The following is a 23,015-nucleotide window of genomic DNA, read 5'->3' on the forward strand; positions in this document are numbered from 1 at the left end:
GTAAGAGTCCCAGATATGGAAGAAGAGGTGATTGAATAAAATCAAGAAAAGAATATAAATAACTATCAACATAAAATTATGCTGGGAAGTACTGAGGAACTCCCCAGAGAAACCATAACATATTGAATAGTTTTACCTTACTGGCCAGGCTACACAACTTAGTAGGTAAAAGAGATTTCTTTCTTTGCTTATATATAGTTTCTTATGTGAAACTTTATGTTCACTAATAACACTGTCATATTTTCAAGAGCCGGTATGGTGTGATATAGTTGTAGTGGAGTCCTTACTCTTCTGACATTGTGCTAGACACTTAGTTTTCAAATACCTGTTAATGTATCTTTCACCTGTGGAAGTAAATAAACAAGACTGTCCACAAACCTAGGATGAAGAAAGCACAGAAGGAAGTGGCAATGAAAATTCATAACAGAAGCTACTAGAGCTGGCAAGAGACTATTTTGATCTCTCCCTTTGCTTCCTTGTTGATATTTTGCCTCCCAGAAGAGTTCAATGTGTATCCTCTCTCCTTATAGCCACTTTGTTTCTCTTCCACATACAGAACACAATTATAAGATGCAGGAAAAAAGAATTTATCAAAAGGCAACTGTGATTTTAGAGATGAGGGGAGGTAGCAGAACCTGGGGTCCTTTTACCCGAGATTTGTGAGGGTGAAAACGAGTAGCTGCTGGTACATATATATCGCAAGTGGTACCAACCAGTTAGTGAAAGTGCTATTATTTTATTAAATGTCAGCATGTAAAGAAGAAAACAAACATAAGGCACATTATTACCTCTGGAAGCAATAATGACTAAACCACTATTTCATTCCTGAGAGCTTTTGGTGATCTTAAGTGCTAGCTGTGTAGAAATAATCTTATTTCAATTCTTGGGTTCTTATTTCATAAGTGAATGAATGCAAACTTGGAATATCCATTTTTATTTCTTTTTGTAAAGTGGCAGATGCATCCAGTGAATAGACTTTTAAGCACCTAAAGGAGAGTGCATGAGTCTTTCAGGCTTCTCAATTCTGTTCGGGCCTGCTTCCCAGGCACCAAGGATCTCAGAGGCAATAGTTCTGCCACAGGCCTCTGGACAGGCTCACAGGTTTCCAGGGCATAGGAGCAGCCTTGCTATGACATCCTGTAAGCCCCTTTAGGTGTATATTAAAAATATAACCACCCTAACCCCAGCTCCCTTTCCAAATGTTAAGTGTCAGCTATCTTAAAAATATCCAAAACCAATTCATGTGTAGTAGCATTATACTTTCAGATACACTGCAGGGACCTAAAGTTTAAAGGAAAATATCTTTCTAAAGCCCATTTATTTTCTTTTAGAGGTGGCCCAGTGTAAGACAACATGCCTAGCCCACAACAATATGAGATTCTGGGTCTGAGAAGAAGATGGATAAATTATATCCTGTGCCTTGATTTATCTAAGCCTACAGCAGGGGAAAGAAAAATTTCCCATTAACAATTTGTAGAAAACACAGGAAATAACTTATGGGAAAGTCAGTTGGCTTTTTCTCATGAGATTTTTTTATTAGTACAATCATTTTCCATTGTTATTAACTATTACGGTACAGAATAAATAACGTGTCCTAACATTTTAAGAGCTAGATGTAAGTATGAAATAATCTCAATTTAAATGAATTAATAGCTTTGACATATGAGCAACGTGTTGATTCTATTAAAGTGGGTTAAAATATTTCATACTATTAAAGCTTATTATATCCCTAGGTTAACTGTCAGGAAAACATAAAGCACACACATTCCCAAAGAAGAGATGAAAAAGCAAACAAGTCCTTATTCCAATCAAATTATAAGTCATGCAGGCAATTAAAGCTTTATAGAAAACAACCAAGCAGCTACATCCTACTTTGCATGCCCAAGTGCACAGACTCAATTCAATGTGTGTTTACCAATGCTGGGCCCACAGGTTCAGGTGCTAGACAAGATGTGCCTCTGATCCTGGGTTCACAGACAATCCCAGGGAAAGAGATACTTTCAAGTGAATTGGGATTCAGGATAGTGTGAGAAGCATCCTGAGATCCCTTATTTTACAAAAAGGACCGCTGCTAACTGGAGGTGACTCTGTGAGAAGGAGGTAACAAGAGCTGACCCTGTTAGGAAGGGAAGAGTCAAAGGAAGCGGTGACTCTGAGAGTTAAACACGGAGGGGAACCAATGAATGTCTAAGGGGAAGAAGAATCTCAGGTGGAGTAGAAGAAAAACGTGCCCATCACGATTCACCTGTATTGCTCTCTCCTGAAGCTGTCTGGAATATTTCATAGGTGTTAGTCCAATTTCTGTGTCAGTACCTTCACTGGTTTCAAGTTAAAGAGATTTTCGATGGAGTTGAAAACCACAGGTCTAAGGTGTGGCAGGGAAAGCAGTACTCTATTTAGTTACTGTACATCTTCACCACTAGGTTTTTCTTGGCAAAGGAGCCCTTTGCAGATATGTCTGAGTCATTACGAGTGTACTTGTTCAGAGGTCTGTGAAACCAAGATCTGCCAGGTTTAAAAACAAAAATTCTACCCAGAAAGTTTTGTAACAGTGACCAAAGGAGAATCTGAAAATCAGATACTTACCTGTTTGCCCTGCACTAACACATTAGTAATGGATGGGGCCAGGCTGTCCACTACTTTACTTAAAAGACTTGCTGCGTGACGCACAACCGACCTGGGGGCAAAGAAGAGAGCAGGCCAGAGGTTGACATATCTAAAAGATGATCGATGGGGCCCCTGACTGGGGAGATTGAAAAATTATGCACAATTAGGTCCGCACATAATAATTTGGCAAAAACACTGGTCCTAGGCCTAACTGGAAATTTCCCAAACTGTAGAGTCAGCCAGAATAAAGTCGGAGTCACTTATCTTCAACTCTGCCAGCAGGCTGTGCCAACCTTTAGTTTGTGCCTTTTGTCAGTTTAAAAAGGATGAAACAGAGTCTAACAATACTTTTCATCGGGACTGGGGTAGAAATAAATGGGATGTTTTGATTTTGCAACAAATTTTCATTATATAGTACAGCACTGGTATGTATCATCTGTTTCTATAACTATTTTATATCATGGATTTTTGTAGGTTTTGCTTTAGTACCTCGATGACAAAATTTCTGGATTAAGGAATTTACTTTTTGATTTTTGGAAGTGGTATGATGAAATAAAAGTATATATCTTTGAAATTTCGATAAAGCCAGAATGTTGGAGGGAAGAAGTCATACTACTATATTGTAAATTTCTGAAAAAAATCTTAGACTATCATAAGATCAGTTATTTTGTTTTAGCATAGCACATGCAGTATAGGTTTTTTTTTCTACTTAAAAGTAAGAATTTACATGGAACTCTTAGATGGAGGGAAAATCTAAATAAAAACTTTTTTCTGGTATTTTAGGATATCCATGGAAGCTGGCCTAAAAAAAAGGCATTTATATTATTTAATTTTCACACAGATGAATTATCAAAAATAAATCAACAGCTGATAAAGTTAGTGAAACAAACACTTTCTTTTTTTAGCAAAGCTTTCACCCACACATTATAAAACCAAAAAATATGTTTAACCTTTGAGAATGCAAATAAGACCACACATTTCAAGCAACCTAAGTTTCCACATTCTGTGCAGGTTACCTGTTTCCCATGTACCAGTAAAGTAGTAATGTGTGGGGCTATAGAGGAAGAAAATTTCTGGGTAAAAGCAGCCCCGTAGCGCACCGTCAACCTGGTGTGTCAGTGGAAAGCGGTGAAAGGGAAAATAGATAAATAAAACTTCCAAGAGTTTGTTATTTTAAATAGCACTCTAAGTGTTGGCTAACAAATAGTTTATTTTAAATGTAAGTACAAGATATAAAGCAAAACCGAGTTGGTTTAGCTAAAATTAGTATTAAAGACTACATTTGTAACTTACAGGCTAAAAAGCAGTATCTACTGGCTACATACTACATACTGTGCTAAAAATTTATAGGAAAATAGTGATATTTAACCACAGAATATTTACACTGTTTCTTCGAGGACAGAATCAAATATTTACTACAAATCATAGGGTTGAAATAATGCTAAATGTCTTAACCCCTTTTTCAGAGAATAGAAACAAGCTCATTGAGATTTAAGGGAGTTTTTTTTTATAACATTGCTTGAGACCTTTTCTCATCATCCACTAATAATGTATAATTAAAAACATATATAAACTTACTTTCAAAATGTTATATTCTACTAATAAAACTGTTAGAACAGCTTCAAAATGCAAAAGGCCATGCATTTAGGCATACATCCTCCATTGAGAATTTTAACAATTTTACCTCAACTTACCTATTTTTTTTCAATCCCTGGGAAGAAACTACTTCTTCAAAACATATCATGAAGCAACTACCATCACTAGAATTCACTCAATTTAAATTAACTTAAATGGCAAAAGAACTATCTTCTAAGAGTATTATGTTTGCTTATGTATAAATGAACCATAGCTCTCTTTCCATGGTCTTCCATAATTGACAGATTTCCTGAATACAAAGTAGAATCAAAAGTGCCTTGCTGGGGCAAATGAGGTGGAAGGTAGAAAATAATCATTAGTATATCATTCCAGTGTATAGACTTCAAGCTCTATTACTATACTGATATTTATTCCCAGGTACTTTTCAACTATTGTGGAACAGAATTTTGTCATGATACAACAGAATTTGGGTAGATCCTCAGAAAGTAGATAATAAACATGCAATAACCTTGAACTTTAAAAGTGAAAATTAAGATAAATAGCCGTATTTAAAATTGGTCCATTAGTTTTAGACTGTTGAATATAATAATACAAAAATAAAGGAAAACAATAAGAATAAAGATAGATGCCAGTACGCACCAAAGTTTTTTGCTGCCAGCTCTTCTATATACTCTCTCCATGTGGTCAGAAACAGTACCTAGACATTAGATCAGAGTCTTTGTTAAATAAATCTTTTAATTCAATACATACCAGTTATTCTTTAGGGGAACAGAGTGATAGCATAGAGGTCGGGACACTTGCCTTGCATACGGCAAAACCAAGTTCAATCCCTGGCTCTCTATATGACACCCTAAGACTGGGAGTAATTCCCTGAGCATAAAAAGGAATAAGCTCTCAGCATCATTTGGTGTGTCCCAAACCACCTCCAAATAATTTATTCTTAAATAATAAATAAAGTTCATGCCTTGCAAGTATAAGGCCCTGAGTTTGATTTCCAGAAAAAAAAATTGTAGGAAAAAAATTAAATACCTAGAGACTAAAAAACACACTGATAAATAAAAATTGGATCAAAAGAAGAAGCCAAAGAAGAAATCAAAGGATTCCTTGAAACGAAGAAGAACAAAAATACTACCTACCAGAACCTGTAGGACACAGCAAAAACAATACTAATCGGAAAGTTTATAGAGGTTTTTTTTTTTTTTAAAAAAAAAAAGCTCTTGAGCACAACAGGAAGAAAGGGTTCAAATCAACAATCTAATCTGTTAGATTAGATAAAGAATAGCTAAAGAAACTAGAAAAAGAACAATAAGTTAACCCCAAAGCAAGGAATAGCAGAAGATAATAAAATTTCAAATGAAAGTCAATAACATAGAAAATAAGCAAGCAATATAAGGGACCAATGAAACCAGGAGTTTCTTATTTGAAAGAGTAAATAAGATCAACAAACCCTGAGTTAAACTCATCAAACTTGTGAACCTAAGAGAAATGGACAAATGCTTAGAATCATATGAACTCTAAAGATTGAACCAAGAGGAAAATTTCAGAAACCCTTAACAGATCAATATTGAGTAAAGAAAATGAAATGGCAATTGAAAATATCCCCAAGATATCCCGAAGGGGGTCAGGTGAGCCCAGCACCCGTTCAAACAAAGCCCTGGCAGCTATAAACCTCCTCATTTCACAATCGCTGCCATGCTCCTGGCCAGACTCCATGGCTTGGACAAGCCTCATTCAGAGATTAATGGTGAAAACTCAGGTATATGGGCTTTGTGACTAATTTCTAGGCTTTTGAGGAGTTAGGAATGGGTTATCTCCCCCCAGCTCCATGTACTTCTGGAAGCCTCAGGAGACATGCACATGCCCCAAAGCCACCACCCACTTAAAAATGTAACTTCAGCAGTATTACCCCATTAAAATTTTTGGACTTCTTGGGGCAACACCTCAAACGCTACAACATTGATAAACCAGGAGTAGCACATCAGATTGGAAGGGATGTAATGTAGAGGGTAACCAATCTCAATTAAAAACATATAAATATAGAAGGCTTAACCTGTAACACCTTATTTATTTATTTATTTATTTATTTATTTATTTATTTATTTATTTATTTTGTTTTTGGGTCAAACCCAGCTATGCACAGGGGTTGCTCCTGGCTTTTCTCTCAGGAATTACTCCTGGGAGGTGCTCAGGGAACCCTATGGGATGCTGGGAATTGAACCCGGGTTAGCCACGTGCAAGGCAAATCACCATCCATTGTACTATTGCTCCAGCCCCAACAACATCTTAATATTCTCTCATACAAGGGCTCAATGACTTTACGGTGAGATACAGCAATCTTTACTAACCTTTTTCTAAGAAAACATTTTTTGATCATTCTTTTAGCAAATTATTTATAACAAGCAATATAAAATAAGTTATTGAGGGCCTGCTATGGGGAGTAGGCTTAAGGTATGGTTGAGAAAATTGGAAATAATGGTTATGGGAAGGTGCAATGGAGGTCGGATTGGTGTTGGTATATTCAGTATGATGGTGTTGGAATTGGTGTTGGAATATTCAATGTCTGTAACTAAACTGGTGACTTAGTAAAGTTATATTATAAAATCTATCCCCCCCCAAAAGGCTAAGGTCAAGATGAATTTATTGGTGAGTTCTACGAAAACTTCAAAGAAGACTTACTGCCATTATGCCTCAAGCTTTTTCAAAATATTGAGGAAAGAGATATATTCTCCAATAATTTCTATGAAACCAGGATAACACTTATACCAAAAATAGGCACTCCTAAAATAGAAAATTATGGATCAATATTCCTGATGATTATCTATGCAAAATCCTCAACAAAATCCTAGCAAAATGAATCCACTTCGTTTTCTTTAAGTCCAACATATTAGAGAGATCATTCTGTACCCATTCAGTTCTTCTGAGTAACTTTACTCACCATAGTATCCTCTAGTTCTATCCATGTGATAAAAAAATTAATTGTTTTGTTTTTTTCTTAGAGTCGCATAGTATTGTGGTATGTATATATATACATGTATATGTATATTACACAATTTCTTGACCAATTCATCCATAGGTGGGCATATGATTTATATCAAGGGTTCTACACATCAATATTAACTTGGGCTCATCCCAGAGAAACATGGATGGTTCAATATACTCAAATCAATTACTAAAATACACCATATGAACAAAAATAAAAGCAAAAATCATATGGTCAGATGATTTGACACAGAGAAGTTTTTTTTGTAAGATCCAACATTCATTCATGGAAAAAATACCATCCAAAAATAGAGACAGAAGAAACATATTCAAGATAGTAATGGCCATCCACACAGACACACACAAAAAATCACAGCAATATCATGCTCAATGATAAAACTGAAAACCTTTACCCTGAAATCACAAGGCAAGGATGTCCACTGTCACCATTCTTATACAACTTAGTGTTAGAAGTCTTCACCACATCAACCAGACAAGAAAAAATATCAAAGTGATGAAGCTGAAAATAAGGAATCAAACCTTCTCTAATTTCAGACAACATGATAGTATATATTGAAAACAACAGCCTTTTAGTAATAATAAATCAGTACAGTGAGGTAGCAGGTTACAAAATTACTGCATAAAAATCTTTTACACTCCTGTATGTGAACAATGGGGAGTCAGAAGTAAGGGTCAGAGTCAGAGGTGAGAGCGAGTGGGGCTCCAGAGAGAGAAGCAGGAGATACGAAGAGAGATCGGTAGAGAGATCAGGGCAGATCAGAAGAGACCAGCGGAGAGACGACAGAGACAGAGTCAGAGATAGAGGCAGACAGAAGACAGCAAGCGGCACACAGAAGCAGAGCACATAGGAGGAGCTATCCCAATCCGGTCCATGCACAGTGGTTCAAGGGACCGAATGCAAACAGCGAGAGAGAGCCACCCCGAGCCCACTAACACACATAAGTACACATCACCCCTTCTGCGCCTGCGTTTATAGATACACTATGTTTACTATACACTATGTTGGTTTCTCTTCAGACCCTTCTTTTTGGCTTGTAGATAGAGTCTTCAATCTACTCTCGTGTTTATTTGGGGTAAATGAAACTTTGTTATTTTCTGAGGCTTCAAACACCCTCCTTTAAATAAGATACTGAAAGATGAAGCTACAGTTTCTCTTTGCCAGTTGCTTCAAACACCTCCATTTCAGATGTGTCCATTTGACACTTCTAAACATTAGAACTAAACATTGGACTCTTCCTGAGGAAGATAAGTTAGAAATTTCCTAAAACCACAAATTTTGCTCCAGAGCTTAGGTTCACCAATAAATAAGAGATAAAGAACAATAACTAAGGCAAATTCTCAAGTAGATAACCGAAAAGACCTAAACTAGCCAGACTATTATGTATGATCTTGCATTTCCTGCAACTTTTTTTATAATGACAAGTAACACAAAGACCCAGTTTTCCTATAAAAACCCACATAATGAGATAAATGTAACTTAGCTCTCTACTAAGTTCTTCCCAGATGGAGAGTTTTTTCTCTTTTACATTTCAATCATATTTTTTATTATTATTTTCTGAGCTATAGTATATAAGAATATATGTTATATATAAGTATATATGGGCTGAAGCAATATATACTAACACAGCGGGTAGGGCGTTGGCCTTGCACGTGACTGACCCGGGTTCGATTCCTCCGCCCCTCTTGGAGCATACCAGAGCCTGGCAAGCTCCCCGTGGCGTATTCAATATGCCAAAAAGAGTAACAACAAGTCTCACAATGGAGATGTTACTGGTACCCGCTCGAGCAAGTCGATGAGCAACGGGATGACAGTGACAGTGATACAGTGTGTAAACAATAAGCTAGAATAAGAAAAATTAAACTGAACATCCCTTACAAAATAGTACCCCAAAACATCGAATACTGAGGCATCAACTTAACAAGGAAAGTGAAGTCTTAAGACAGGGAAAACTGTAAATCATTACTAAAATAAATAGAAGAGGAAATTAGAAATAAAAAGACATACCCTGATCATAATTAAACAAACTAACACTGTCAGAATGGTCCACCAACTCAAAGTGTGATACTGACTCAAGCAAAACCCCTTAAAAATCTAATGTTTTTCAAAGACTTGTAACAAAAACTACTCAAAGTTATAGAACTAGAAGATCAGCCAAATGCAAAAAAAAAAAAATCAAAGACACACACACAATGATGTTTTTCAAAGACTGCAATAGCACAGTGGTAGGGTATTTGCCTTTCATGCAGCCGACCCATGTTGGATTCCTCCGCCCCTCTCGGAGAGCCCGGCAAGCTACTGAGAGTATTGCACCTGCACGGCAGAGCCTGGCAAGCTACCCATGGCATACTGGATATGCCAAAAACAGTAACAATAAGTCTCACAATGAGAGACGTTACTGGTGCCCACTCGAGCAAATCGATGAGCAATGGGATGACAGTGACAATGACAGTGTAACAAACTCTACTAAAAATTATATGGAAATGTAGGATTCGCACAAAAAGCAAAAACAAGTCTAAGGGACACATACAGAAAGATGGGATGCATTGCATTTGCTAACCTGAATTATGCTACAAAGCTATAATAATCAAAACTGCTTGGTACTGGAATAAAGATAGACATGTAAGCCAGTTGAATAGAATTTAGAGTCCTGAGTTAACTCCCCAGTTTATGGACAGTTAATCTATAATGAAGTTTCTAAGCATACGAGGTGGAACATAGAACAGCTCTTCAACAAATGGTGTTGGGGTCCACAAGTTTTAAAAAATGAGACTAGGACTGAGTAACTCATACTATTTATAAAAGTAAACTCAAACTGTATTAAAAATCTCAAGACAGCCGGGGCCCGTGCTCGGCTCCGGCCGGCCGGGTTTTCGGCCCGGGTGCCCATGCCTCTGCAGAGCCGGTGGATGTGGAACGAGCGGGAACCAGAGACAGCTTTAGGAATTGGGGTTCCAGCAAGTGCTTGAACCCATGTATGGAGACTGTGAACTAACTTTGGCTACATGCTGTTCCTGGAAGGGAAATGTTTCATTTTCAAACTTAAATCTTCGTGGACTTAATTACTATAATACAGAAATTGTAAACCGCGTGGCCGCTACTGCGGCCGCGCAACATTTTATCTCTTCATTCTCATCAGTGGAAAACTTATTATCAAATATTTCCCTGTTAATAGAGCTGTATTCTTAGGGAATAAATTCCAACAAAAATAGTGAGTCTGTTTTGAAACTCTAACAACAATAGTGAGTTATGTGTTGAAATCTGGAATGTAATCAAGGTAAAGAGAAAAGGAAGTGAAATTATCACTCACGTACGGGGTGGGTTGGGGGGTGAGGGGTGGGATGTATACTGTTTTTTTTTTGTTTTGTTTGTTTGTTTTGTTTTTGCTTTTGTTTTTATTGGTGGTGGAATATGGGCACTGGTGAAGGGATGGGTGTTTGAGCATTGTGTAACTGAGATATAAGCCTGAGAACTTTGTAACTTTCCACTTGGTGATTCAATAAAATAAATTAAAAAAAAATAAAATATAAAAAAAAACCTCAAGATTTGACCAGAATACATAAAGTACGTAGAAGAAAACATTGGCAGAACTCTGCAGGAAACTGACCTCTGAAATGTCTTCAATGTGAAGACACTGAAAGCAAAGACACTGAAGACACAGAGGCAAAGACAATAAAAACAAAAATAAACACAGAGGACTACATCAAATTCAAATACTCTGTACAGCAGAAGAAACTCAGGCTATCACAAAAAGAATCCTATTGAACGTGATAAAATATCTGCAAACAATATATCAGATGAATGGATACTATCCAATATCCTTAAGACATTCATGAAGTTAAACAACAAAAAATTCAATGACTCCCATCAAAAATTATAGACAGATGATGAACAGACACTTCTCCAGAGAAGACATGCAGATGGCAAAAAGAAATATGAAAAAGTGTTCGTCATCACTAATAATTAGGGAAGTGCAAATCAATACAACACTGTGATCTCATCTCATTCCAGTGAGAATGGCACATAAGAAAAAGTCTATAAACAGCCAGAGTTATTGAGTGACACTGCAAAAAGAACCCTCATCCACTGTTGGTGGGAATGCTATCTGGTTCAATATGGAGAGCTCTCAAAAAATAGGAATAGAACTCCCATATGACCTAGCAATATCACTTTTTTACATCTACCTCCAAAAATACAGAAACATTAATTGAAAAGGATACATATACAACTATGTTCATTCATCACAGAAACTTAGTATAATAGCAAAGATATGAATATAATCCAAATGCCCACCTATGGATCAATGGGTCAAGAAGTTGTGGTATATATAATATATGTATATATATTTATATATATACATAGCTCAATACTATGCAGCTCTAAGACAAAACAATTTTTTATCACATGGATAGAACTAGAGGATATTATGGTAAATAAAGTTACTCAGAGGAACCAAATGGGTACAAAATGATCTCTCTCATACGTTTGGACTTAATGATAAGCAGCAAGCTATCAACAAAGGGCCAAAGACAATACAGTGGTTGAACTAAAGTAAAAACTGGTTTTGGGGGTTTTTGAAATAAAAAGGCGGGGCTGGAGCGATAGCACAGCGGGTAGGGTGTTTGCCTTGCACGTGGCTGACCCGGGTTCGGTTCCCAGCATCCCATATGGTCCCCTGAGCACCGCCAGGGGTAATTCCTGAGTGCAGAGCCACGAGTAACCCCTGTGCATCGCTGGGTGTGACCCAAAAAGCAAAAAAAAAAAAAAAAATTGAAAGGCGTTGGGGACTTTGAGGGAGGAAGGTGGGTACATGATGATAAGTGTGGTGTCTGGATTATATATATGTCATTAACAGTATTGCAAATCACAGTACCTTAATCAATAAAAAAAAAGAAAAAAAACTTAAAAATTAGTCTTTTAGGGGGACATACTTGGTGGTGCTTGGGGCTTATCCTGGCTCTGTGTTCGTGGATCACTCCTGGCAGGGAAGGGGGGACCATGCAGGATGCCAGAATTTGAACCTGGGTTAACTGCATGCAAGGCAAACACCCTACTAGCTGTACTATCACTCAGGTCCCAATTAGTCTTGAATAATTATTTTTTCCACTAAAATTGATGTACCCATGCATTAATGTTATGCACTATCTAGCATATTTAAACAAATAGCCCCAAATAGTATAAATATTCCCAGCCATTGAGAAAATATTAATTTTTTTGAGTTATTAAAATTTCTTTCTTAATTGAAATGCAACTAACATTTTAAACAAAAACAAATTATTCTAATTAATGAGAATATTAAAAAATATACAGAAAACTGAACAAACTCAGACTCTGAATATATGATCCTTATTTTAACAAAACTTTACTGAGATCCTATTATGTGCCTGATAATTCCAACAGATACTGATATTCAAAATATGTCCTTGGGTTTCATTTTTACTTTCATTCATTCAGTTTATCTATAGTCTGCACTTATGACTGGTTTGTCAATCATTTAGATTCAATAGATGCTTATGATATTCAGTATGTGCACTTAAAACATAGTCTCAAGTAAGAATGTGCATCATTCCCCAATTTATACAATTTAAAAATAATTTCTTTACCATTTTCTTTATATAGCAATTTTAAAGCACTATTAGAATAATGATGCATGAAGGAACCAGCAGAGAAACCCAGGTGTGTGGGACCCGGGGCCAAGATCTTCAAGACTGCTTGGATTGAGACTGCGCCTCTTCCACCCAGATCCCCCATTTTCCAGTGGCTAGGAAAACACCCAGAAACTGCCCCTGGTGCCGGGTAATCCCATCAATGACCAACATCCAGAGATTATGAAACCAAGCTCTCTCGATATCTAATAGCCTACTTCTCCCTCTTGGAGAACCTGACAAGCTACCAAGAGTCTATTGCCCACACAGGAGAGCCTGGCAAGCTCCCCATGGCGTATACATAACCCAGATACAGTAACAGATGTATACATACCTCTCGGAGAGCCCAGCAAGCTACTGAAAGTATCCTGCCTGCATGGCAGAGCCTGGCAAGCTACTTGTGGTGTATTCGATATACGATAGGTCTCATTCTCCTGACCCTGAAAGAGCCTCCAATTGTTCGAAAAGACAAGTAAGGAGAGCCTGCTAAAAACTCAGGGCTGGGAGGAATAGAGACATTACTGGTGCCCACTTGAGTAAATCAACGAACAATGGGATGACAGTGATACGGTGATTAGAATAATCATCTAGATTCTGTTGCTATTATTGTTGTTTATTTTTTATTAAGACACTGTATTACAAGGTTATTCATTACAGTTTTTTTAATACTGGTCCTTTCACCAGTGCTCTCACCCTCCTTTCCTTCTCACCCACCCACCAGCCTCAAAGAGAGGAACATTTTTCACAATGTTTGAACTGAGATTTACAATATTGTTGTCAACAGGGTTTCATGCATAGCACTTTACTACCTTTCAGGCCCCTCTCACTCCCTCCACCATTGTTGTAGTTTTCCACTCCCGGTCCTAGCCTCCATGACTTCATGTGGCTTTCTTTCTAACGAATGAAGAAAAGTTCCTACGTTCTTTGTTTCTGTTTCCTTTTTTTTTTTAGAATGAAAATGGGTGTTTACATTCTGAACCCCAATCCCTACCCCAAAGCAGAACCGAAATACTATAATATTTCCCTCTAAGGTTGTTTGTCTCCTACTTTGAATCCCATCAGATGTGGTGCGGTACTCTTGGAGTATGAGTAGGGTGTGTCCTATGAAGTGTCGAGAGGGCATTTGTTCTTTCCCTATTATGCTTCTTTGCTTCCCACATATGAGAGATTATTCTGAATTTTAGGTTCCTAAATGAAGTGTTTGCTTGTAAAAAACCCACTGTTTGAAAGAACAAGTTTCAATGAATATCATTAATATAACTGAGAATGTACTTAGTTGAGAAACTAATTAAAAACATTAAGTATACTCTTTGAAATTTGCTCAAAGTTCTGTCTTTAACCAATTAGTTAAGAAAATTAAGACCATCCAATTTACAATACCCACGGAGGTTATGTCTTTGTTATGAAAGCACAAACACATATATACCCATAGAGACAGACCCATACAGACAAAGGACTTCTAGAAGAGCTACAAAGTTTGAATAACTAGAGATTAACAAGTAAAATAGATTCTATATTATTCTATATGCTAGAGTTCTGGTAGCACTTATGATACAGAATTCAAAGAGTCTTTAGAGCAATAATTCATGTACAACTCTGAATTTCAGGGACAGCTTGGTTTTATCAGTAATGAGAAATGAACATAGTCATAATTAGAAATGATTTATTTTTCATTAACATTCTTTATAGCACCACTCTATTAAATGCCATTGAACGCCATGCTCTATTCCAAATGGCTTTGTTGATGATGGAGGAGCTAGTTTTTATAAGTTTAATAATCCAATATTGTTCTTGAAAACTTTCAGAAAATAAAATGAAATAATAAATGATCAATAAACAACTATGGAGCCATCAGAAGTTAAGAAGCAAAGTGAGAATCAAATCAAACAATATTCAGATAATAAGAGAAACAAGAATCGCTACATGAAAGAAAATTTATAGAGTTCATATATTACATAGTTTATCACCTTGTAAATGTTAAATATATGTTAAAATATATGTTAAAAAATAAATGGATATTTTTCACAGAAGTTTTATAAAAGGTTTGTAATGTGGCTCAGTGATGCCTCATATGTCTGGTATGGGCCTGAGTTTGAAATACAGCAAAGCCAAACAAAAGAAAAAAGAAAAGAAAGTAGAAAAGAAAAAGAATTAATGGAGATAACTTACTTGTAATATTTGGATGAATTAGTCACCATGAATATTTGATATTATTCAAAAGTAAAATCTTATTCCAGGATAGAATAAGTCCTATTTTTTTTTAACTCTTAAAGATGTATCCTGGGGGCTGGAGCAATAGCACAGCGGGTAGGGTGTTTGCCTTGCACGCGGCTGACCCGGGTTCGATTCCCAGCATCCCATATGGTCCCCTGAGCACTGCCAGGAGTAATTCCTGAGTGCAGAGCCAGGAGTAACCCTTGTGCATCGCCAGGTGTGACCCAAAAAGAAAAAAAGAAGATGTATCCTTACCTTCCTTTGTGATGAAGTTAGGACCTTCTCTTTTGAGCAGTATGCCCAGAAGGATAGCTTGGCTAGCCAGACTATTGCATTCCTAAAAAGAGAAATTATTATAAATAAAATTAAAAGGGTGCAAAAATTACCACTGGGAGTAATAACTAATCTAGAAACTACAAAATGGAGATAGAGTATATTGATGATATGCTACAAGCATATATTATATTACTACCTGTTTAAATAGCTTAAAGACAGAGGCTAGACTAACTGGTGTACTGATTGTTGAACTAAGATTTAATAATCAGATTTTCTAGGATGTAAGCAATAGATTAAAAAATTTGTAATTTCCAAGAATTAATATTAATTATGTCACTCTCTGAGAGATCTGTTAAAATAATTTTCCACTTTCTTCTTGATTTGCTTCCTACTAATGGGAGATCATGTTGTTATTAACCTGTTGTAAAGATATGGAAGGAGAGCACATGTGTAGAATTCTTATTACATTTATAAGAGCACTTTACTATGTGATTTAACCTACTATGTCATACTTGTACTCTGAGGCTTAGAGTATAATATTGATCAAAAACAAAGACTGATGATGTCTGACAGGTAATATATGTAGCCTACATGCTCAAATTAGCTTGACCCAACCAACAGATGTCACAGAGTTTATATTTATACTTTTACCATTGGAATTGCATTTCCTTGCAAAAATATTATACTCTATCCCATGTCTTCTTTGAAAATTTAAATAAAGCTAGGGGATATAAAACATTAGATTGCTAACTTAATATATTTATAAATATAGTCACAGGATTGCTTTCCTCAATGACAACACAGACTTCAAGCAAATAGTAATCTAAATACTGGGGCCCAAAAGATGTAAGTTATAAACTGGAAGGAAAGACCTATGCAAAAGAAATATGAAGACAAAAGAAATAAGGCAACCATCACTGAAATCTTTAATGGTCCACACAGTACTTTTACACATATAAGATAACTCAGTTCATCTCTAATCCTTAAACATCTTTAAGACAACCAGGCCAATGTTTGAATACCTCTCATTACTGTCCCAGGTATAGGTCATGTACTTTCAGGTTAATTGCAAGTTTTTTTTTAGGGGACAAAATAAATAAGGTTTGCCCTGGGAATTCGTGTTCTGTCAACTTGACTCTGGGTCACATAAAAATTGTATCTTCCTTACATCAAGTTTTTGAAGAATTTCATGGGTAGATTTGTTTTTCCATTCAGTAACGGCAATATCCAGTTGCTGTTCCAATTCAGGAGCATCGGGGGTGCTGCTCTGTCGTTTGACTTTTGAGTGTTTGGGAAGACTGAGTTCCTCAAAACTCTTAAATTCTGGAAGCCTAGAAATTAGAAGGTAAAGTTTGAGCTTTCTTGAATCTCTAATGTAATCTCAAGGTAGGCAATAATAACCCAATATGGACTTACTCTTCCACATCACTGATTCGTAGAAAGTCAAGTTGTTCAACTACAGCTCCCGATATCAGAGTCTAAAATGTAATTGAGAAAATTCACAGGTCTTTAATTCATTGCCATTCTAATCCATGCTAATACTTTTCTGTGTTGCAATGTCCTATTCTGTGTTCCTTCTCTCACCATTATATGAAACTTCTTGTCATCAATAGATGGCGAATCTACAAAAAGTTTCTCTTCATCTAATGATATATAATTTCTACCATTTTTTTGTTGGCTTTTATTTTAAAGTAGAATATCTCTTTTGTCCCTGATTTTTGGGTCACACTTAGCTGTGCTCAGGACCTACTTCTGGCTCTGAACTCAGAGATCATTTCTGGTGGTACTTGAGGAACCATATGTGGTGGCAGGTATTGAAATCATGTCAGTGGTGTTCAAAACAAATACTTGACCTATTAAGTAATTTCTTAGGCAATTATTTTAAAATCAATCTTCTTATACAACATATCCCCCTGAAATATTAATCTACCATGTAGATTTGGTAATCTACATACCAAACTATTGGATAACATTGGTTTGTCCTTGCTCCTCCTGCAAGGAGATTAGATTTATTGAGTTACTCCCAAAGCAGTGCTCCTGAGGCACACTCAATTTTATCAAGCATTTATAATCCGATATTGCTTTTCTCTTTCCTTTATGTCATTTGCATAGTTTATTTAGTAATGTACTTTTTGTATAGACACAAAAGACAGTTGATGCCATGCTTTGTAACATGGGAGTTAATTGGTTCTAAAATAATATCTACTCCTGAGAATCCATCATATTGTGCTGATTTAAGCCTGTTTCCTTTACTTCCTAACACCCCAAAAGTAGGGTCGCAATGAAGGGACTGAGTGGACCCAGGGCAAGCTGTAAGCTACCCTGGCCTTAAATGGGGACAAGCTAAGTGTCATACATATATTATACATAATATAATATATATACATATATATTATATGTGTATATAATATATATGTATATATTATATATACATAATATAATAAGTATATATATACATTATATATATACATAATATATATAATAAGTTAAGAGCATTGTCATGAAACAAACTCTGTCATGACCCAAAAAGTAATAGGATAAGGACCCTGCTGGATTTAGGAAAGAGTAACTCGGCATGAGGACTGTAATCCTGAATATATAGCAAGATGTCCCCAGGAAGCGCCAACCTTTAAGCTCAATATATCTCTTACTGTGTTCATACAAAATGACTAGAAATATTAGTAAGAAGTAAATTTACTATGATTGTTTAAATGGATTACTAGTTTAGGAAAGGAGAAAGCAATACAACCTGGATGAAATCCTGCCCTTGAGCGTATCTCCTAGTAATTTAGAGTGCTGAACTCTCAGATGAGATCTTGTCCTTGAGTTAATCTAGAACTTCCCCTGAAGGAATGGCTTTACATCAGTTTGTTGTTATGACAATGCTCAACCCCACATATGTGTACCCCACCCTTGAGGATTTCTATATAACTATGCTGCAAGGGGAAAGAGAGGATTTAACAAAAACTAGAAGTTGAGGACGATGAGGACTAGGATGATGGAACTATGATGACTGAGACTACGACCAAAACTATGACTATGATTGTGTTGTAAGGGGAGAGATAGGACTAGCTGGGGAGGAGAGAAAAATAAACTAACTACCAACAAGCCTGGGGCTCTGTTTTTCCGTTCCCCTGGTCCTTCGTCTGTCACCGTGGACCAGCCAGGGTAACAGTTCTTGGGCACCAAATGCTCGAGTCCCGTGCACCCACACTCTTCTTTTGGAAACTCACACCAAACTACACATTTATGAATAAAAATGAATAGGAAAGCCAATAACATATTACAACAATCGTCTATTTTCTCTGTTCTTAGAAATGCTTCCCTTAGAAATAACTTCTATTTTCTCCATTCTTTGAATTTGGGGCATTTATTTTTAAGATAGAATTAAAATTCAGTTAAGAATATTTTAAGGGACTTGAGAAAGTGTAGATGGCAAGATACTACCATGCATGGAGCCCACCCTCCTTCAATACCCACACCACATACAGTCTTCTGAGCACCATCTGGAGAGACCCCTATACACAGAGATAGGAGCAGCCCCTGACTACCAATGATTATGGGCCAAACCCCCTTCCCATTTTTTTGAAGTAAAAAAAAGTATGAAATACTTGTATGAAATACAAAATGTATGAAATACTAAAAATCATTTTGTAAAGGAACCAAGAGATAGTACAGTGGGTACTTTTGCATTTCATGCACCCAACCTAGGTTTGATTCCCAGCGTTCTGTATGGTGCCCCTAGCACCTCCAGGAGTAATTCGTGAGTGCAGAGTCAGGAGAAAGCCCTAAGCATTGTTGGGTGTGATCTAAAAACCAAAAGAGAAAAAAAGATTATTTTGGGAAAAGACAATTCTGCTACTGTAATATAGTTGTTATCCAATGATAAGATACTGCCAAGCTACCATTTTGGGGATCATGAGGTTTTCAGGCCAGAATTTTTCCACATTCTGGGAACCAATATTTGATATTTTTATTTTCCATAAGTTTCTGATTAAGTTCTTATAGATGAAATAAATTAATGAAGTCAAATTTGAACACAAATTTTATTTGCAATCCATGGTAATTAGTATAAATGAACAATAACCCACAATTATTTTTAGTAACATGTATCACTTCTAATTTCCTGATAAACTGTCATATAAAACTGAGACATGTACAGCATTAAAAAAAAACAGGGGCTGGAGCGATAGCACAGCAGGTAGGGCATTTGCCTTGCATGCAGCCAACCCGGGTTCGAATCCCAGCATCCCATATGGACCCCTGAGCACCATCAGGAGTAATTTCTGAGTGCAGAGCCAGGAGTAACCCTTGAGCATCGCCGGGTGTGACCCAAAAAGAAAAAAAAAACATATAGTATGGGGTATAACAAATAGACTAAAACTGGTCTTTGGTAAAAAGCTGCCACAAATAGAATGGCTAAGGGGGGCACTGGGGAAATTGTAGTGAAGTGGATAGTCTGGGGAAGGGTGTAGTGAAGGATTGTGTACACATAAAACCTTGTCATTAACAGTACCATAACTCATGGTACCTAAAATAAAATCTAAAATAAATAAATTAAAAGCTTTAAACTATTATTTTAAAAACAATGTAAATCTGAGGAAATAGTTCAGATGGCTAGAAAGCACTGATCTCCAACACAAGTGGCTCCTCAAGTACTCCTGGATATATCCCTGGTAGACTCCAAGTCTCTTGGGCCTTAGCAGTATGGTATAACTGATCTAAACAGCATTGGATCACTATGGTGTGGTTGACCGAGAATCACCAGGAATGGCTACTGGGTCCACTGAGCATTCCCTGGGAGTCTCTCAGACACTCCCAGAAAGGAAATTCTTAAATCAATAATATCTTAGATATATTAACTTATTCTATTTTCTCACTGTTCATTCCTAATGTGAAGAAACGGGACATGGGAAATGTTGATCTCATGAAACACCAAGACTTGTGCTAGACTCATCTGTGGTGAAAACTCTTTTAAAACATAGACCAATAAATACTCACTATAAATGGCGGCATAGGCAAACCATTAGCAATCTCACAAAACCCTGATTCTGAAGTCTAAGCAAGGAAACCTTCATGCACATTTTTTCTATCAAGTCTGAAGTAAAGTTTGTGCCTAGGGCAGGTGAAAGTGCCAAGTGCAGCAAAAGTTTATTTTGATGCAGGCTCCTATCTAACTCTCTAGTCAACTAAGTTTGTTAAACAAATAATTATTGAATACCTGTCATGTGTATGTTATGCGTTATGAAGCTAGGGAATGAGGACACAGCATGCATGAAATACAAAAAACTCTTGTCCTCCTTAAGTTTACTTTAGGGAAGTGTAAAAGTAGATAACAAAAAAAGCATATGTTAGAAGATCATAAGAGCAAAGGAGAAATAATAGAAGTGAGTAAGTGCTGAGGTGATAATGTAAGAGGGAGGTTTTCTATTTTATATAGGTGACTAGAGGAAACTTCTTAAAAGGTTATATTACTCAGAGATGAAGAATTGTAGTTAACAACAGGAATCTCCAGAAAGAGTGTGAAAGATATAGGGATGAGCAAAACAAGGTTTTTTAAGGAGTGTGCTGGGTGTTTTAGGAATAGTAAGAATGACAATGTGACTAAATTACAACAAGTAGATAAGGGAAGCATGGTAAAAGATGAGGTCAGCAAAGAATGACCATATCATAGACAGTATGTAGAGCACTGGAAGACCTTTGTTTTACATTTTATGTGAGGAAAAAATAAAAGGCTTATGATATTTGACATAATCAACTGGCCTTATGAACGATAGCGTGGAAAGATGCTAATTGTAACACAGACAGGAACAATTTGGGAATGTGCTTATGACACTTGTGCTTATTTCAGCACTACTTCCATAACCCGAGATCTGGAAATAATCCAAGTGACCCACAAATTATGAGTGGAGAAAAATTCTGGGGTATAATTTCATTTATAACAAAAGATGAACCTTGCATTTGACTATAACGTGGAATAGAACTGGAGGGTATCATGCTAAACAAAGGGAACAAGAATGAGAAGTATAAATATCAAATGCCCTCAGACACCGTGGAGCATAAAGAAACAAAAAAAGAGAACAGATAGTGTGTTAGTGTGGTGGAGGTGGGGGAAGCCTGAGATTCTGCCAACAGAAAACTGAAAAATATTCCAAGTTATTTGGTGTAGGGGTTGACTGAGGAAGTGAGGAGGGAAAGGTAGATAAGAAGGGACCTAAAGATAGAGATGAATGTATAGTAGCTCTTTGGTTGTGGGTGTGGTGTAGTAACACTGTCACTGTCATTGTCACTGTCATCCCATTGCTAATGGATTTGCTCGAGTGGGCACCAGTAATGTCTCCATCATGAGACTCGTTGTTACTCTTTTTGGCATATTGAGTACACCACAGGTAGCTTGCCAGGCTCTGGCATGTGGGCGAGATACTCTCAATAGCTTGCCGGGCTCTCCGAGAGGGACGGAGGAATCAAACCCTGGTCGGCTTTGTGCTAGGAGAATGCCCTACCCGCTGTGCTATTGCTCCAGCCCAGTAACATTATATATCTCAAAAATATTACAATTGCAAACCATACTAATTCATTTTTTAAAAATCAAGGTTAAAAATACGGTGGCTCTGACCTTCATGTTAGTATTAGAAGTTAGGGGAAATGGTTAAATGACAAGAAGTCATTATATTCTGAATGTAATTTAAAAGTAGAGAAAAGTCTATTGGTTATTTTTTATTTAAAATTTTGTTGCTAGCCTTTCTGCCTTTATATGCCAATTTACGCATAATGTTTAATTTGGGATATGGAAAATGCTAAATTTCACTAACAATCGCTAGCACTTTTGATCAAAAAATTTGCTTGGTGAGACAAGCTTTTAAGCTTTGTAAAAAATGTTATACTATGATTAATAAGGTAGTAATTAATACTTTAGGATGTATTATAATTTAGTTTTATGTTGGTACATATGTGTCAAATGCAATACAACATTTGTGAAGTACCATGCTATGCAATACTCAATTATATGCCGAAAAGGTTCTTTCAAAATGAATGTACTAGCTAAGACTGTACTCTATCCCACCATTTTGCCATCTCCACAGGCTGTGCCTTTTCTTGGGCTTCCTCACTAGAAAAAAAATCACAATAAACCACACAAGGGATGACTTATTCCATATTTTTACCAATATATCCTTGGTACCTAGAAGATGGAGCTTAATAAATGATTGTTGAATCAATGAATAAATATTTACCTATTTCATACAGGGATACTATCATGAGCAGAGCATTCTGGGAATGAAGCATGACATGAGGGAATAGTTTATAGTTTACACAGAAAATCAGAGAAATTTGATACGCTTAAAATTAAACTTAGAAGGAGTGGGGAAAGGCAACATTAAATAGAGTAACAGTGAAAGAAGGGCAAAAAGTTTCAATAACAGTCAGAGTAATTTTTAAATACCCATTATCCACAGGGAGTGGAAAAAAGACTAAAGAATGCAATATATAAAAAGCTGACCTAGTTGATAAGCTGGGAAGAGAAAAATTGTGGACCACAATAAGGAAACTTGAAAGGGCTTGAAATTAAATAAAAGAAAAGCAGATAGATGCCATTTCAATTTGCTATATTAAAAAAGAAGACAAAGGTTGGGGTGGGAATAATAAAAGTATTACTTTATGGGTATTTCAGTTTTACAAGA

General features: G+C 36.5%; 1 protein-coding gene across 2 annotated transcripts in view; it reads right to left on the bottom strand.

Moving 5' to 3' along the window:
- PHKB (phosphorylase kinase regulatory subunit beta) overlaps positions 1-23,015 on the bottom strand; it is a 262,109-nt gene that overhangs the window by 28,595 nt on the left and 210,499 nt on the right. For both annotated transcript variants that reach the window (XM_004600687.2, XM_055146377.1), the window contains 5 exons: positions 16,753-16,814; positions 16,505-16,667; positions 15,316-15,397; positions 4,843-4,900; positions 2,587-2,677 (listed from right to left, as the gene is read on the bottom strand). In XM_004600687.2, coding sequence (XP_004600744.2) covers positions 2,587-2,677; positions 4,843-4,900; positions 15,316-15,397; positions 16,505-16,667; positions 16,753-16,814 — 456 coding nt within the window. The remainder of the gene's footprint in view (positions 1-2,586; positions 2,678-4,842; positions 4,901-15,315; positions 15,398-16,504; positions 16,668-16,752; positions 16,815-23,015) is intronic.

This window comes from Sorex araneus, chromosome 8 (assembly GCF_027595985.1).
Source record: "Sorex araneus isolate mSorAra2 chromosome 8, mSorAra2.pri, whole genome shotgun sequence".
Taxonomy (NCBI): Eukaryota; Metazoa; Chordata; class Mammalia; order Eulipotyphla; family Soricidae; genus Sorex; species Sorex araneus.